This window comes from Oncorhynchus gorbuscha, linkage group LG22, assembly GCF_021184085.1.
Source record: "Oncorhynchus gorbuscha isolate QuinsamMale2020 ecotype Even-year linkage group LG22, OgorEven_v1.0, whole genome shotgun sequence".
Taxonomy (NCBI): domain Eukaryota; kingdom Metazoa; phylum Chordata; class Actinopteri; order Salmoniformes; family Salmonidae; genus Oncorhynchus; species Oncorhynchus gorbuscha.
This window is the reverse complement of record NC_060194.1, coordinates 8,586,663-8,602,225: the sequence shown is the minus strand read 5'-3', so window position 1 is coordinate 8,602,225 and position 15,563 is coordinate 8,586,663. Positions and strand designations below refer to the sequence as shown.

At 44.9% G+C, this 15,563-nt stretch overlaps 1 protein-coding gene across 6 annotated transcripts in view; it reads right to left on the bottom strand.

The window, feature by feature from the left end:
* The window catches only part of LOC124009740 (fibroblast growth factor 12-like), a 70,305-nt gene that overhangs the window by 32,240 nt on the left and 22,502 nt on the right, over positions 1–15,563 (bottom strand). For 2 of the 6 annotated variants that reach the window (XM_046321872.1, XM_046321871.1), the window contains exon 2: positions 791–901. The exons of 1 other annotated variant lie outside the window; for it this stretch is intronic. In XM_046321872.1, the coding sequence (XP_046177828.1) occupies positions 791–901 (111 nt within the window). Of the gene's footprint in view, positions 1–790; positions 902–1,804; positions 2,483–9,344; positions 9,393–10,663; positions 12,065–15,563 lie in introns of those variants that run through there. 3 more of the 6 variants (XM_046321869.1, XM_046321870.1, XM_046321873.1) reach the window with 3 other exon arrangements.

Genomic DNA, 15,563 nt, shown 5'->3' with positions numbered 1-15,563 from the left:
ACTTGCATAAAAGGGTTGAATGGAAACCTGGTTAATGTGGCACTTACATCCACACAGTGGCACACGAGGGATGTTTTGCTAGACGCCGGGAGGTGCTTCCATTTGATATTTAAAAAAACATATTTTAGTGTTCTCAGTTGAACATGCAAATTTTAATCCAAATTGTTTTTCTTTTCTATCAAAATTATAATGGATTTGACACAAACTCTAGGCTGTTTATTTCTCAATATTACACTGATGTGTAATATTGTCTAAAACTGTCACGCGAGGCAAAAAAATTATATATGCAAATTGCTAATCTGCAAGACTTTGTTTAAAAGTTTGACCCAATTGATTGTTCGCAGCTGGTGTATTTTACATAGTTATATATCTTGGCAGTAGATGTTGGCACTTAGCTATAACAAAACTGCACACACATTTGCACACACATTTTGTTTCACAGTAAATACTAAATAGCAGGCCAAATTGGTTAGCTTAGCAAGTCTGTCATGCTTTGATCATACAATACCATAAAGGAAGTCATACTAAATGGGGTAACGTGAGTATCCCAGTTCAGAGTCTTTAAAAGTGCATCCTTCCTTCCTTCATTCCTTAAAGTAATCACTGATTAGAAATGACTCGACAGGTGAAAGCTATGTGGCAGAGCCCTTGCGTTCACCTGTCAAATCATGTCTAACCACTATTCTGTCAAGAAAGGAAGGACACACTTTTAAGAAACTGGAATTGGGCCAGTGACTAGTGGTAACCATGCGGCATGCTGGGAGTCGTAGTGCCTAACCCAATTACTCACTGTAGTCGCTGTTCTCGTCCTTGCTGCCATCGATAGAGCCGTCCAGCTGCATCTGCAGGTAGAAGCCCTGCTGGCTGAACAATCGTGTCACGATGCCTTTCAACTGCGGCTCTGAAACAAAGGACAGACCCCCACCACGCCCCACCCCCCAGGGGCATGTCAGACCACACCCCTATCACTTCACACCTCGCCACTGCTGCTCACATTGACAAACTAGTAAAACAGATGTTGGGGATGTGGTTAACGGTAAAAAGCCTGGGTACCAGATTGGGGTCAGGGGTGAGAATTGACTTGGCGTAGAATAAGAAAATTCAAGAGAATCAATGGGTGGGCTCGTGGTCACGACAGTAACCTATGCATCTGAACTGTTACCTTGTTGTACTGCCAACTTGCTAGCTTGCTAGCTAAGGTATCTCCTAACATTTATAAGACAAACTGACCCTCGAATACGGATGCATCTGTAAAAATGATGTATATTTACTGCACTCTTGTAGTCTGGTGATGTTAATGAGTGGTTCTTGAAGGTAATGATGTAATCTGAAATGTAATACAGTATATTATGGTGCAACAGCAACTGGCCTAAGTTTTGGGGGGTTTTGAGGGTTGAGATTGACCTGTTCTTCACAATTTTTATGAGATGATTGCCTTGTGGGAATATTCACATTGTCACTGTTCACCAAGGGATGAATCCTAACCTTTTATGTGCTTAACTTGAACTTTTGCGTAAATAATGAACGGATGTCGTTGGGATATTTGTGCAAAAACAACAGTTGTGCACAATCATCTCAAACTGGTATTCTGCCCTATGTAACTGTTTGCTCCTAGATGGGCCTGGTAACGTTGGTGAGCCGGGACTTCATAATGTGGGTTTGAGTAACATAAATCCACAACTGTATGTTGATTGTGCCATTTAGGGCCTTCAACACCACAACTGATCCCCAATCAAAGGCTATGGTTATATCCTGAGGAGAGTCAGCCCAAAATGTCATACCATCTATAAATAACTGAGTTTACCTTCCAACTTGGTGGTGCTGATGATATTTGGAGGAGAGCCGAGCTAGCACTGGGCTCAGGTTGCAGCAATCAACACTTGTGAGGGAGCAGGTGGATACGGAGTTTTAGCCCAAGGCTATGGGAGTCTTCTCTCCCAAGGCAAGAAAAAAATGTATGTGTGAATGAGACTGTTTATCGTTTGGGAAAGGGTGGGGGGTGCTAGAAGATCACGTTGTGAGAAACAACAATCTGTGAACTCTCAGGAACGATTCACATGCAGTTATTTTGATTGTGTGGATAGTTTCACTTCGATGGAGCTCATCACCAGTAGCACTTACAGTGAAAATAGATTGTGAGTAAACGATCTTGCATTTGGGATTTTTGGTCGTTCAATATTTGGCCTTTATGAAAGCACGTGTTAGATTTGGATTGAACTACAGTGCCTTCGGTAAGTTATGAGACCCGTTGACTTTTTACACATTTTGTTACGTTACAGCCTTAGTCTAAAATGTATTAAATAAATACAAATCTTCAGCAATCTACACACAATACCCCATAATGACAAAGATAAAACAGATTTTGAAAAATGTTTGTTCATTTACAAAAAAATTATACTTATTTACATAAGTATTCAGACCCATTGCTATGAGACACAAAATTGAGCTCAGGTGCATCCTGTTTCCATTGTTCATCCTTGAAATGATTCTACAACTTGATTGGAGTCCACCTGTGGTAAATTCAATTAATTGGACATGATTTGGAAAGGCACACACCTGTCTATATAAGGTCTCACAGTTGACAGTGCATGTCCGTGCAAAAACCAACCATCTCTGCAGCACTCCACCAATTAGGCCTTTATGGTAGAGTGACCAGACGGAAGCCACTCCTCAGTAAAAGGCACATGACAGCCCGCTTGGAGTTTGCCAAAAGGCACCTAAAGACTCTAAGACCATGAGAAACAATGTTCTCTGGTCTAATGAAATCAAGATTCAACTCTTTGACGCCTTCCTCCTTTTTCCTTTGGGAGGAGTGGCTTCTTCCTGGCTGAGCGGCCTTTCAGGTTATGTTGATATAGGACTCATTTTACTGTGGATATAGATACTTTTGTACCTGTACCTGTTTCCTCCAGCATCTTCAAAATGTCCTTTGCTATTGTTCTGGGATTGATTTGTACTTTTCGCACACAAAGTACTTTCATCTCTAGGAAACATCCTGAGCGGTATGACGGCTGCGTGATCCCATGGTGTTTATACTTGCGTTCTCTTGTTTCTACAAATGAAACTGGTACCTTCAGGCATTTGGAAATTGCTCCCAAGGATGAACCAGACTTGTGGAGGTCTACAAAAAATATTGGTCGCATCGGCGCTTCGCTCCCGCAGGTAGTATAACTTTTTACATTTCATTATATTTCATTATAGCAATTTCTTCTCAGCTAGCTACAGCTAGCTACATAGCCGTCTTTGTATCAAAGATAATTGCGTAATTATCGTATTTCGCCGTCCTAACGTAGTCTTCACTAGCCAGCTAGCTAACGTCCACTGATTAGCTGCACTGGGAAAACTATTACACTCAACTGAACGACTTGATTAGTGTAGTGTTAGCTAGCTACATAGCTGTCTTTGCTGTCTTCGTATCTTCGTTCCAAGATAATTGTGTTGTTTAGGTTTAGAGTGTGTAGTCTTAGAGTGATTATCTTAATTTACCGAGGTTAGCTAGCCAGCTATTTGTCGTCCTTAACGTAGGAGACTCTGCTAGCTAGCCAACAGCTAGCCAACGCTAGCCAACGTCTTCTGAATAGAACTCAACAACCCGGTCGCATTCACAGGTAGTATCACATTTTCATTTCATTTCATTACAGTACAACGGTTTGATTTGTTTGATCGTAGCTAGCTACATAGCTAGCTACATAGCCGTCTTTGTATCAAAGATAATTGTGTAGTCTAGAGCGATTTTCTAGGTTAGCTAGCCAGCTATTGTCGTTCTTTTAACGCAACGTAACGTAAACAACACTACTAGCTAGCCAGCTAGCCCCCGAATAGCAGCACTGTCGAAACTATTACACTCAACGGAACGACTTGATTAGTGTAGTGTCAACAACGCAGCCACTGCCAGCTAGCCTACTTCAGCAGTACTGTATCATTTTAATCATTTTAGTCAATAAGATTCTTGCTACGTAGCTTAACTTTCTGAACATTCGAGACGTGTAGTCCACTTGTCATTCCAATCTCCTTTGCATTAGCGTAGCCTCTTCTGTAGCCTGTCAACTATGTGTCTGTTTATCCATGTTCTCTCCTCTCTGCACAGACCATACAAACGCTCCACACCGCGTGGCCGCGGCCACCCTAATCTGGTGGTCCCAGCGCGCACGACCCACGTGGAGTTCCAGGTCTCCGGTAGCCTCTGGAACTGCCGAGCTGCGGCCAACAAGGCAGAGTTCATCTCAGCCTATGCCTCCCTCCAGTCCCTCGACTTCTTGGCACTGACTGAAACATGGATCACCACAGACAACACTGCTACTCCTACTGCTCTCTCTTCGTCCGCCCACGTGTTCTCGCACACCTCGAGAGCTTCTGGTCAGCGGGGTGGTGGCACCGGGATCCTCATCTCTCCCAAGTGGTCATTCTCTCTTTCTCCCCTTACCCATCTGTCTATCGCCTCCTTTGAATTCCATGCTGTCACAGTTACCAGCCCTTTCAAGCTTAACATCCTTATCATTTATCGCCCTCCAGGTTCCCTCGGAGAGTTCATCAATGAGCTTGATGCCTTGATAAGCTCCTTTCCTGAGGACGGCTCACCTCTCACAGTTCTGGGCGACTTTAACCTCCCCACGTCTACCTTTGACTCATTCCTCTCTGCCTCCTTCTTTCCACTCCTCTCCTCTTTTGACCTCACCCTCTCACCTTCCCCCCCTACTCACAAGGCAGGCAATACACTCGACCTCATCTTTACTAGATGCTGTTCTTCCACTAACCTCATTGCAACTCCCCTCCAAGTCTCCGACCACTACCTGGTATCCTTTTCCCTCTCGCTCTCATCCAACACCTCCCACACTGCCCCTACTCGGATGGTATCGCGCCGTCCCAACCTTCGCTCTCTCTCCCCCGCTACTCTCTCCTCTTCCATCCTATCATCTCTTCCCTCCGCTCAAACCTTCTCCAACCTATCTCCTGATTCTGCCTCCTCAACCCTCCTCTCCTCCCTCTCTGCATCCTTTGACTCTCTATGTCCCCTATCCTCCAGGCCGGCTCGGTCCTCCCCTCCCGCTCCGTGGCTCGATGACTCATTGCGAGCTCACAGAACAGGGCTCCGGGCAGCCGAGCGGAAATGGATGAAAACTCGCCTCCCTGCGGACCTGGCATCCTTTCACTCCCTCCTCTCTACATTTTCCTCCTCTGTCTCTGCTGCTAAAGCCACTTTCTACCACGCTAAATTCCAAGCATCTGCCTCTAACCCTAGGAAGCTCTTTGCCACCTTCTCCTCCCTCCTGAATCTTCCTCCCCCTCCCCCCCCTCCTCCCTCTCTGCAGACGACTTCGTCAACCATTTTGAAAAGAAGGTCGATGACATCCGATCCTCGTTTGCTAAGTCAAACGACACCGCTGGTTCTGCTCACACTGCCCTACCCTGTGCTCTGACTTCTTTCTCCCTCTCTCTCCAGATAAAATCTCGCGTCTTGTGACGGCCGGCCGCCCAACAACCTGCCTCCTTGACCCTATCCCCTCCCCTCTTCTCCAGACCATTTCTGGAGACCTTCTCCCTTACCTCACCTCGCTCATCAACTCATCACTGACCGCTGGCTACGTCCCTTCCGTCTTCAAGAGAGCGAGAGTTGCACCCCTTCTGAAAAAACCTACACTCGATCCCTCCGATGTCAACAATTACAGACCAGTATCCCTTCATTCTTTTCTCTCCAAAACTCTTGAACGTGCCGTCCTTGGCCAGCTCTCCCGCTATCTCTCTCTGAATGACCTTCTTGATCCAAATCAGTCAGGTTTCAAGACTAGTCATTCAACTGAGACTGCTCTCCTCTGTATCACGGAGGCGCTCCGCACTGCTAAAGCTAACTCTCTCTCCTCTGCTCTCATCCTTCTAGATCTATCGGCTGCCTTCGATACTGTGAACCATCAGATCCTCCTCTCCACCCTCTCCGAGTTGGGCATCTCCGGCGCGGCCCACGCTTGGATTGCGTCCTACCTGACAGGTCGCTCCTACCAGGTGGCGTGGCGAGAATCTGTCTCCTCACCACGCGCTCTCACCACTGGTGTCCCCCAGGGCTCTGTTCTAGGCCCTCTCCTATTCTCGCTATACACCAAGTCACTTGGCTCTGTCATAACCTCACATGGTCTCTCCTATCATTGCTATGCAGACGACACACAACTAATCTTCTCCTTTCCCCCTTCTGATGACCAGGTGGCGAATCGCATCTCTGCATGTCTGGCAGACATATCAGTGTGGATGACGGATCACCACCTCAAGCTGAACCTCGGCAAGACGGAGCTGCTCTTCCTCCCGGGGAAGGACTGCCCGTTCCATGATCTCACCATCACGGTTGACAACTCCATTGTGTCCTCCTCCCAGAGCGCTAAGAACCTTGGCGTGATCCTGGACAACACCCTGTCGTTCTCAACCAACATCAAGGCGGTGGCCCGTTCCTGTAGGTTCATGCTCTACAACATCCGCAGAGTACGACCCTGCCTCACACAGGAAGCGGCGCAGGTCCTAATCCAGGCACTTGTCATCTCCCGTCTGGATTACTGCAACTCGCTGTTGGCTGGGCTCCCTGCCTGTGCCATTAAACCCCTTCAACTCATCCAGAACGCCGCAGCCCGTCTGATGTTCAACCTTCCCAAGTTCTCTCACGTCACCCCGCTCCTCCGTTCTCTCCACTGGCTTCCAGTTGAAGCTCGCATCCGCTACAAGACCATGGTGCTTGCCTACGGAGCTGTGAGGGGAACGGCACCTCAGTACCTCCAGGCTCTGATCAGGCCCTACACCCAAACAAGGGCACTGCGTTCATCCACCTCTGGCCTGCTCGCCTCCCTACCACTGAGGAAGTACAGCTCCCGCTCAGCCCAGTCAAAACTGTTCGCTGCTCTGGCCCCCCAATGGTGGAACAAACTCCCTCACGACGCCAGGACAGCGGAGTCAATCACCACCTTCCGGAGACACCTGAAACCCCACCTCTTTAAGGAATACCTAGGATAGGATAAGTATTCCCTCCCCCCCTTTAAGATTTAGATGCACTATTGTAAAGTGACTGTTCCACTGGATGTCATAAGGTGAATGCACCAATTTGTAAGTCGCTCTGGATAAGAGCGTCTGCTAAATGACTTAAATGTAATGTAATGTTTGACCTGAATGCTAAGCGTTACATCTGGAGGAAACCTGGAACCATCCCTACGGTGAAGCATGGTGGTGGCAGCATCATGCTGTGGGGATGTTTTTCAGTGGCAGGGACTGGGAGACTAGTCAGGATCAAGGCAAAGATGTACGGAACAAAATACAGAGATCCTAGATGAAAACCTGCTCCAGAGCACTCAGGACCTCAGACTGGGGTGAAGGTTCATCTTCTAACGGGACAACGACCCTAAACACAAAGCCAAGACAATGCAGGAGTGGTTTCGGGACAAGTCTCTGAAAATCCTTGAGTGGGCCAGCCAGAGCCCGGACTTGAACCCGATCGAACATCTCTGGAGAGACCTGAAAATAGCTGTCCATCAAACCTGACAGGGCTAGAGAGGATCTGCAGAGAAGAATGGGAGAAACTCTCTATATACAGGTGTGCCAAGCTTGTAGTGTCATACCCAAGAAGACTCAAGGTTGTAATCGCTGCCAAAGGTGATTCAACAAAGTACTGAGTCTGAATACTTATGTAAATGTGCTATTTCATTTTTATTTCCTTTTTTAAATGTTATTATAAATTAGCATACATTTCTAAAAGCCTGTTATTGCTTTGTCATTATTGGCTATTGTGTGTAGATTGATGAGGGGAAAAAAATATTTAATACATTTTAGAATAAGGCTGTGACCTACTAAATGTGGAAAAAGTCAAGGGGGCTGAATACTTTCCAAAGGCACTGTATATTATGGAAGTGATGCTGCTTATGGAGTCATGCAAAGGTTAATTTGAAGCACGGTTGAAGTTAAGGCAGTTGTGATCCAACTGGATCAACCATCGTATAATCTGTGAAAGTGTAAAATAACGTTCATAATCAAACTGAGAGTGAATGGGAAGTCGCAATCTGGAAATAATGAATCCTTCACTTTGCCTGAGCTAAACAAACAAAATTGTGTTTGGATGCAAGTTCATTATTCAATTGAATTTTCTTGGTCTTTAAATTAAACAAACCATTCATTGATCAAGATCAGATCTTTAGAGGTGTAGTGTGAATATGTGGACGGCTTCAGATAGGGCTGATGGTGTAGCATCAGAATCGGGGCTAGTGTCCACAGTGGATCTGTAGGCCTCCAGAGCTGGTCCTGGAGCAGATTAGTGGCATTTGATCCATACTGTAGTTGAGCCCAGGGTTGGCCTGCAAGCTGACCTCGCAGCAGTGGAGGTTCATGTCGCCTCAGCTGTACACTATTCTGTCCATCAACCCACAACTCACTTCCCTTCGGGGGTGGAGCCATCAATCTCTGGGACAGGCCCGCCATCATCCATCATGGGTAGGGCAGAGAGAGTGGGGGCTAGCTGGGGGGGGGGGGTCTCACTAAATCACATGTGATAACTGCACTTCTGTAAATAAAGGGCTAAGTAATCACTGACAGCAGAGCACGTCAGCTCCATTCAGAGGGGCGGGAAACAGAATGGACGTGCGTTTACGTGCAAGTGAAGTATGCTGGTATGTGTGAGAGGAGAAAGAAATAGAGGGCGAGGGAGTGTTAAGTATGAGTTTGAGAGAGACGGGTGGACATTGAAGGAGCAAATTACCTGTTTTTGCGCTTGGGATATGCCTAGTATGGGAGAATGTGCCTGTGTGTATGAATGCTAACTGGAGCCATTCAAAATGGCACAACTTTACGTGTACCGATGCAGAGACATACACAGGGACATTTGGGTATGTTGACAAATGGCGTTATGACCATGAAATGGTGAATGATCACCTCAACTGCTACCGTCGACAAGTTAGACAGGGAAAACACAGCAGGTCGATGCACACAAATAAACAGACCGCCACCCAGTCACACAGCAACACTCCACATGTGACATACATGTTAAACACAAACAAAGACACACTGGAGGAGGAAAACGAAGAGAGAGAATAAAAACTGATCTGACACATACGAACTGAAAGACTGAGACAAAAAACGAGAGGGAGAGAGTAGCCAAGGACAAAGAGACTACTGGAAGAGAGCGTTACAAGGAGTAAAGAAAAAAAAATTGAAAGCATAGTGTCAAACAAATCAGCAGGGGTCACCGGCACCAGACAGGTGCTATAAGCCATCACCCACCCACCTCCCCTCCCTCGCAACAGGGGTATCGACATGGGCGCGAGATGGGGCGGGGGGTGGAGACGGAAAAAAACACAGCACACACGGATGGAGGCTGAGCTACTAACCTAGCCTGCCGCCCTTACGGGACACCTGTGGAGGTTTGGAGGGTGCATCTTACAGGGGATAAAAGGAAAAACAAGATTCTTTTAACAGACAAATTCCTCCAGCATTGGCTGTTTGTCAAAATGCTAAAATCATTATAGCAGTATAGGGATATGAGGTAAAGGACATGTGCTGTCTGTCTGTCTATGGTCCAGTTCGGTCTGTCTGTCTATGGTCCTGTTATGTCTGTCTGTCGGTCTATAGTCCTGTTCTGTCTGTCTGTCTATGGTCCTGTTCTGTCTGTGATTCTGGTCAGTCTGTCTGTGGTTCTGGTCTGTCAGTTTGTCTATGGTTCCGGTCTGTTCGTCTGTGGTTTTGGTCTGTCAGTTTGTCTATGGTTCTGGTCTCTCTTGTCTGTGGTTTTGGTTTGTCTGTGATTCTGGTCTGTCTGCATGTGTTTCTCTTCTGTCTGTCTGTGGTTTTGTTCTGTCTGTCTGTATTTGGTTGTGGTCTGCCTGCCTGTCTGTCTGTGGTTTTGGCCTGTCTGTCTGTCTCCCTGTCTGTCTGTGGGGATGGTGCACCTGCTGTTCATCACATGACAGCCTTTGGTTCGATAAGGAGAGGAATGATTTGCCCGTTCCTCTTTATCTGTGCACCAGGAGGATGGGAAGAATGATACCTTAGCATAGTAGGAACGGAGCCTGTGTCCATCAATACGCCTGGGTAGCCTCTTAATCACTATAGCTACCTCACTAAACTGCAATAAACATCCCCACTGCAATAAACATTTACCATTAAACATTTCATCTCAAAAGAGCCTTGGTGCACTGCGGTGCAACTTATCTTCACTAAGTCTCAATTTGCATTCATTATTGAATTATTTAAGGTAGCATTATTCTACTTGGCAAGGGGGATGTAAAAAAGAAATCTGGATTAAAAATATATGTTAATTTATGTAAGCCAATATTTGCCTTGCCTTCTAACAGAAATGCACAGCATTTGACTATATGATAGGATGGCAATAACGGTGCCAAGATAAACGATCATTATGACCACAGCAATATAACATACATATTGATAACGTCACAACATATACATCGTTTTACATTGAGGCTGATACGGCAGTATGTGGGTAAACTGTTGTGTCTTGCGGTGGTTCTCGACAGAGCTATGGGAGCTATGGAACAGGTGGAATTTTCGCATCGCATTCTCAGGCACCGCGGATAAATCTACCTGCAAGCCTTTTAGATGGGCTAGCTAGAGCCTTCGACTGCGGTAATGCCTTAGCTCGGCTCGGTCGAGGGGCAGGGGGAACCGTTGCACACAAAACTACAGCACTGACCTGGTCGCCGCCGAGCGGCTGGTCTTTTCTTGCCACTGCAGAAACGGACTTTGCTGAAGACCCCCAAGAAATGCCGCTCGCATATGGAACGTGGGTCTTTGCTGGGGCTGGGGCGCCGTTTAGTAGTGGAGACCCGGTCACTGTTTGACTCCCTCGCCTGGCGTTTCTGTCGGATCAAGGAGCTGGCGATTGCGGCCATCTCCCTCGCGGGCGAGCCGAACCGAAACCGAGCCCAGAATCGTTGGACAGATGTCGAGTTGTGTGCAGCTGTTTGGTGCAAAAGGAACCGGGTGGAGAAAATCGAATTTACGGTCCACGGGGGTTTACTCAAATGTCATTCCGATCCCCTTTAGAAAATCCACCAAGTCCCGCGCATCATCGGGCATCCATACTGCATCATGGGGAACGATACCAGCCTACAGTCACAAATTCCTTGCAGGGAAAGCGTCAAATGCCATTGACTCATAAAACATATGCCGCAAATTTACACGCAGATAAAAGCATGGCTACAAAATGTAGGCTATTCAAAAAAAGTCACAACAGTGGTAAATAAGTTTGTGCGTTGTCGGAGCGTGCGTGCGTGCGTGCGTGCGTGCACACAATTGAGTCTCAGGTATTCCAGTTGAATGGCGCCAAGTCTGACAAGATCGACTCTGTGCAATCCTCATGTGCACGGAAAGTCGGTAAGTGGCAAAATATCCAGCATTCGGGACACCTTAAACTCCACTGTAAACAAATTCATCAACAGCTGCGTTAATGCAACGCCTCGTAACTTTTCAACGTATTAAGCCAAATTACAACGCCGAATCGAGAGGCGACGAGAGCTAGGTGACTGTCTGTTTGGCTGCCCCACTCGCTCTCGAGGACTACGGGCATTTGTGCCAGCGCACCAGCACCTCTACCAGTAGCAGACACCGCGAGCACTCTCCGGGAAAGACAATGGTCTGCGAGAATGCAGCAGCAACATGGTGATTTGGGCTTTTACGATGAGAGAAAACAAATATGCGTTTTGTTGTTATTATTGTCCGTAGGTAGGCTATAAAGATTACCCCAAACGCATTTGTTTTCTTATTGCCCACAAACCATTGGTGTAGCCTAAAGGAGTATTTCCAATGCGTTCCGTATGGATGTGTGGCGTGTGCTATCGCCGACCAGGCAAGCGTGAATGGGCTCACCTTTCGATCTCTCTCACTCTACGCAATCATACGTGATTGAGGTTTGGATGAGGAATTCTCCGGGGCACAGAATAAATGAGAGGGGCACGGAGAGAGCGAGAGGCAGGAGGGGCAGCGGAGTAAGGGAGAGAGTGTGTGTCTGTACACGTGCATGTAAGAGAGAGAGTGTACGTGTATGCGTAAGAGAGAGACGGAGAGCGCGGATCTCCAAAATAACGGTGTGCTGTGGTCCCTACACGCGGTCAACCCCAAACTGTCCACGGATTTGAGAAGCACGTCGGTGCCACATTTTTTTTTTCATGGGACAAGAGTCTTTCTTCAGTTTGAAATAGAGCAGTGAAGAATGTTATATCATCTGGTGCTACAGGGACAACTTGGCCCAATGGTATTCAGACTATACCGTTCAAATTCCATTGGTTTATGAGTCCATTTCGCAAACATCAGTTTTATATTATATTGTTTTATACGCTGCAGCATTCAAGTACATCCCTATTTAATTGGGTCTCACATTAGTTCGAAGTGTCTATGGACACGTGATGGCTAAAGAGTTTATGCAACATCACCCTACACGAATCTCGGCGCACAATGCACATATACTGGTAGAAATAAAGCACATATTGATAAGGCAGCGACAACACAACAGGACTAAATTACAGACATATACACACACACACACGTGAATCACATGAAATACAGTGCCTTTATGTGAATTCTAATTTGGTGAAAGTAATATTCTGTTCCATGCGTTATTACAGTGTCATTACATTACAAGGGTGTCATGACACGTTATAACAAGTGTTATATCAAGTCTGCCAGTGTTAGTGTTCTGGCAGTGGCAGGCCCTCTCAATGAAAGTGGCAACTCCTGACCTCTGTTGCATTAACTGATGAATGGCGGTGTGTGTGTTTTTTTTTTCTGGTGCTGTGTCCTATATCACGTGTGTGTCCACATGTAGGAGCACACACGCCACAGCGGCTTAGAGGGTGGGAGGGAGAATGACGTGAGTCACACAGTACATGGAAAACCTCTTGCCTCCCTGCCACAGAGAGTTGGCATGAAACATTCAGGGGTAAACTTTGTCTGGGTTTGACATCTCTTCTCTGAAAACGGAATCAATGATTGAGGAAGCTACTGTCTCGCTCCTTGTCTCGACTCTACCCCCTGTCTTCTCAAGTAAGTTTCAGAGTAAGAGACAAAATTGTCAATCAAGGGGCCATTTGGGATGCATAGCTTATAAGTCTGGGGCGGTGAAAGGGGTTTGAGTGTGTGTGTGTTCGCCTTGTGAGTTAGTGCCAAAGTGTTCATGCATATTGTTAGGTGGGGGGGTGCAAGCGCATATATGTCAAAACTGATATTTAATTACTACCAGAAAACATAATCAATAGCAAATCCCAAATGACATCATTTATCATTTTTACTGTTTGTCGCCCTGAATGGCACCCTATTTCCCTAATAGTGCACTACTTTGAACCAGGGCCTATAGAGCTTTGGTCAAAAGTTGTTCACTATGTAGGGATTAGGATGCCATTTACTGAAGGATGTATTCACTGTCCCACGTAATTCTCTGATATACCGTTCTGTGGAGAAGGGGTTCATGGGTATTATGGAGAATTCTTGGAAAGGGGAAATGGCTCCCACATAATTAAATTATATATCATCTCTTACAGAATACAAATAGAATAGCTCTCTATGGTGGCTCCACTGTGGTGCCGAATAAAGACCAGGCCCAAAATGGGACGTATGTCATTGTCACAATAAGATAAAAAATATATATATTAAAAAAATAAGCTTTTCCCTAATGGGTAACTACTTTACGCAAAGTGAATTGTACATTACAAGTTCTCTCTCCTCAAGATGCCTACTGCTTCATTCCATCTGTCCACACAGAATGTCTTCTTGTGTGTGGTGTGATTTACTGTAACACAAGTAGTTACAGTAAAACCCCTCATCATCGGTTTTCATATTGTGGATGTTATCATTGTATAACTCTATTTAATCTATATTATTGTGCTGAAATGTCAACATTAAACAGTCTCTATTACATGACCTATTCTTGTTCTCTCTATAGTATATACCCCTATAGGTAATATATTTACGGTGTAGCATTGACCTTCATTATTTTCTACTATCAATAAATGCCCTGAAATGTCTGAGTCAAGTGAGTGATATTTTTTTTTGTTCCTTTTAAACATTTTTTTTTTAAGGTTTTAAGTTTTTCTACTTCATCACTTGTCATATTGTAGACAATAATCAACATATATCACAGCATGTGTATGTGTATGTAAATGTTAGTAAATGCTTTCTGTGTAGTTGTCACTGTTCAAATCCCACTGGGCACAGACGTCGGTTCCAATGTCTAGTTTTGATTTATCATTTGGTTGAGTTGTCAACTAACATGAATTCAACGTGAAATTAAATAAATGTATCACCATATCATTGGATTTAGGTTCAAAGTTGGGTGAGAAAAAAAAAAGAAATGCTCTTACGTCGATGCCGATTAGTTTTCCACATTTATTCAACGACGTCACAAAGGTTTTTAGGGTTGAAATGATGTGGAAACAACGTTGATTCAACCAGTTTTTGCCCAGTGGGATACAAATGCTCCTTTATTTGTTACTCAACAAAATGAAGTCATTTGTGTCTCAACAAAGCTTAAAGGTCCAATGCAGCTGTTTTTACCTCAATATCAAATCATTTCTGGGTAACAATTAAGTATCTTACTGTGAACATATTTCTATAAAAATTGTCAAAAAGAAACAGAAATAGCTTCTTAGCAAAGATCAATTTCTCAAGCAAGAATGTTGATAGGACTGTCTGTGAGTGGTCTGAGGGGAAAACTGAAAACTAACTGTTATTGGCAGAGAGGTTTGGAACTCTCTTTCTTATTGGTCTATTAATTAACAAATGTAACGCCTGGTGATGTCACCAGGCAGGCCAAAACTCCATCACATCAAAACAGTTTGAGATTTCAGGCCATATTTTCAAACAGCGTTTACACTAAAAAGGCATTATCATAATTTTTACAATTACAGTGTTATTCCAACCTCCTAGTGTGGAAATATACATATAAAACATAGGATGTCACGTTTTTGACTGCACTGGGCCTTTAATCAGCATTCAGTCTGTTGTAGAGTGATTCTCGTTTCACTAGACAGGAAACTCATAATATCACTAACAAACTTAGAATTTTAATAGATTCCTTCAAATTCTGAAAATATTGAAACATTTACAACAACGTGGCCAAAGTGATCTTGTTCACCAGCTGTGAGCCTGTCAACCCCGCGGAACAGTGCCACAGCAGGCCACGGCGTTCCAAGAAGAGCACTACAGATTTCCTTATATCTACCGCCATCTTGTGGACATTGCGTCTTTGTCATGCGTCAAGTATTTTAGTGCTCAATTTCAGTTGTCTTGTCATTAGAGCATACTGCATTTGTTTTTTCTTGTACATAAAACTATTTACTGTACTGGAAATGTGACCATGTGACACAAAGGGAAGTGTGATACTGAACTTTTTCATGATATAATAAGAAGTGCATAGATTGTGTTACATTGTGTACTCTATTGGCACTCTTGTAAACTATTGGAATACATAGTTGCAATCCTCTCCCCCATTCCATAAACAGAATGCAGCATGATGGAATGTCAGTTTTAGTGCCCTCGGGAAATAAAGTATACATTTCATGGCCAGATCTCAATTTTTTAAAACTTTATTTAACTAGGTA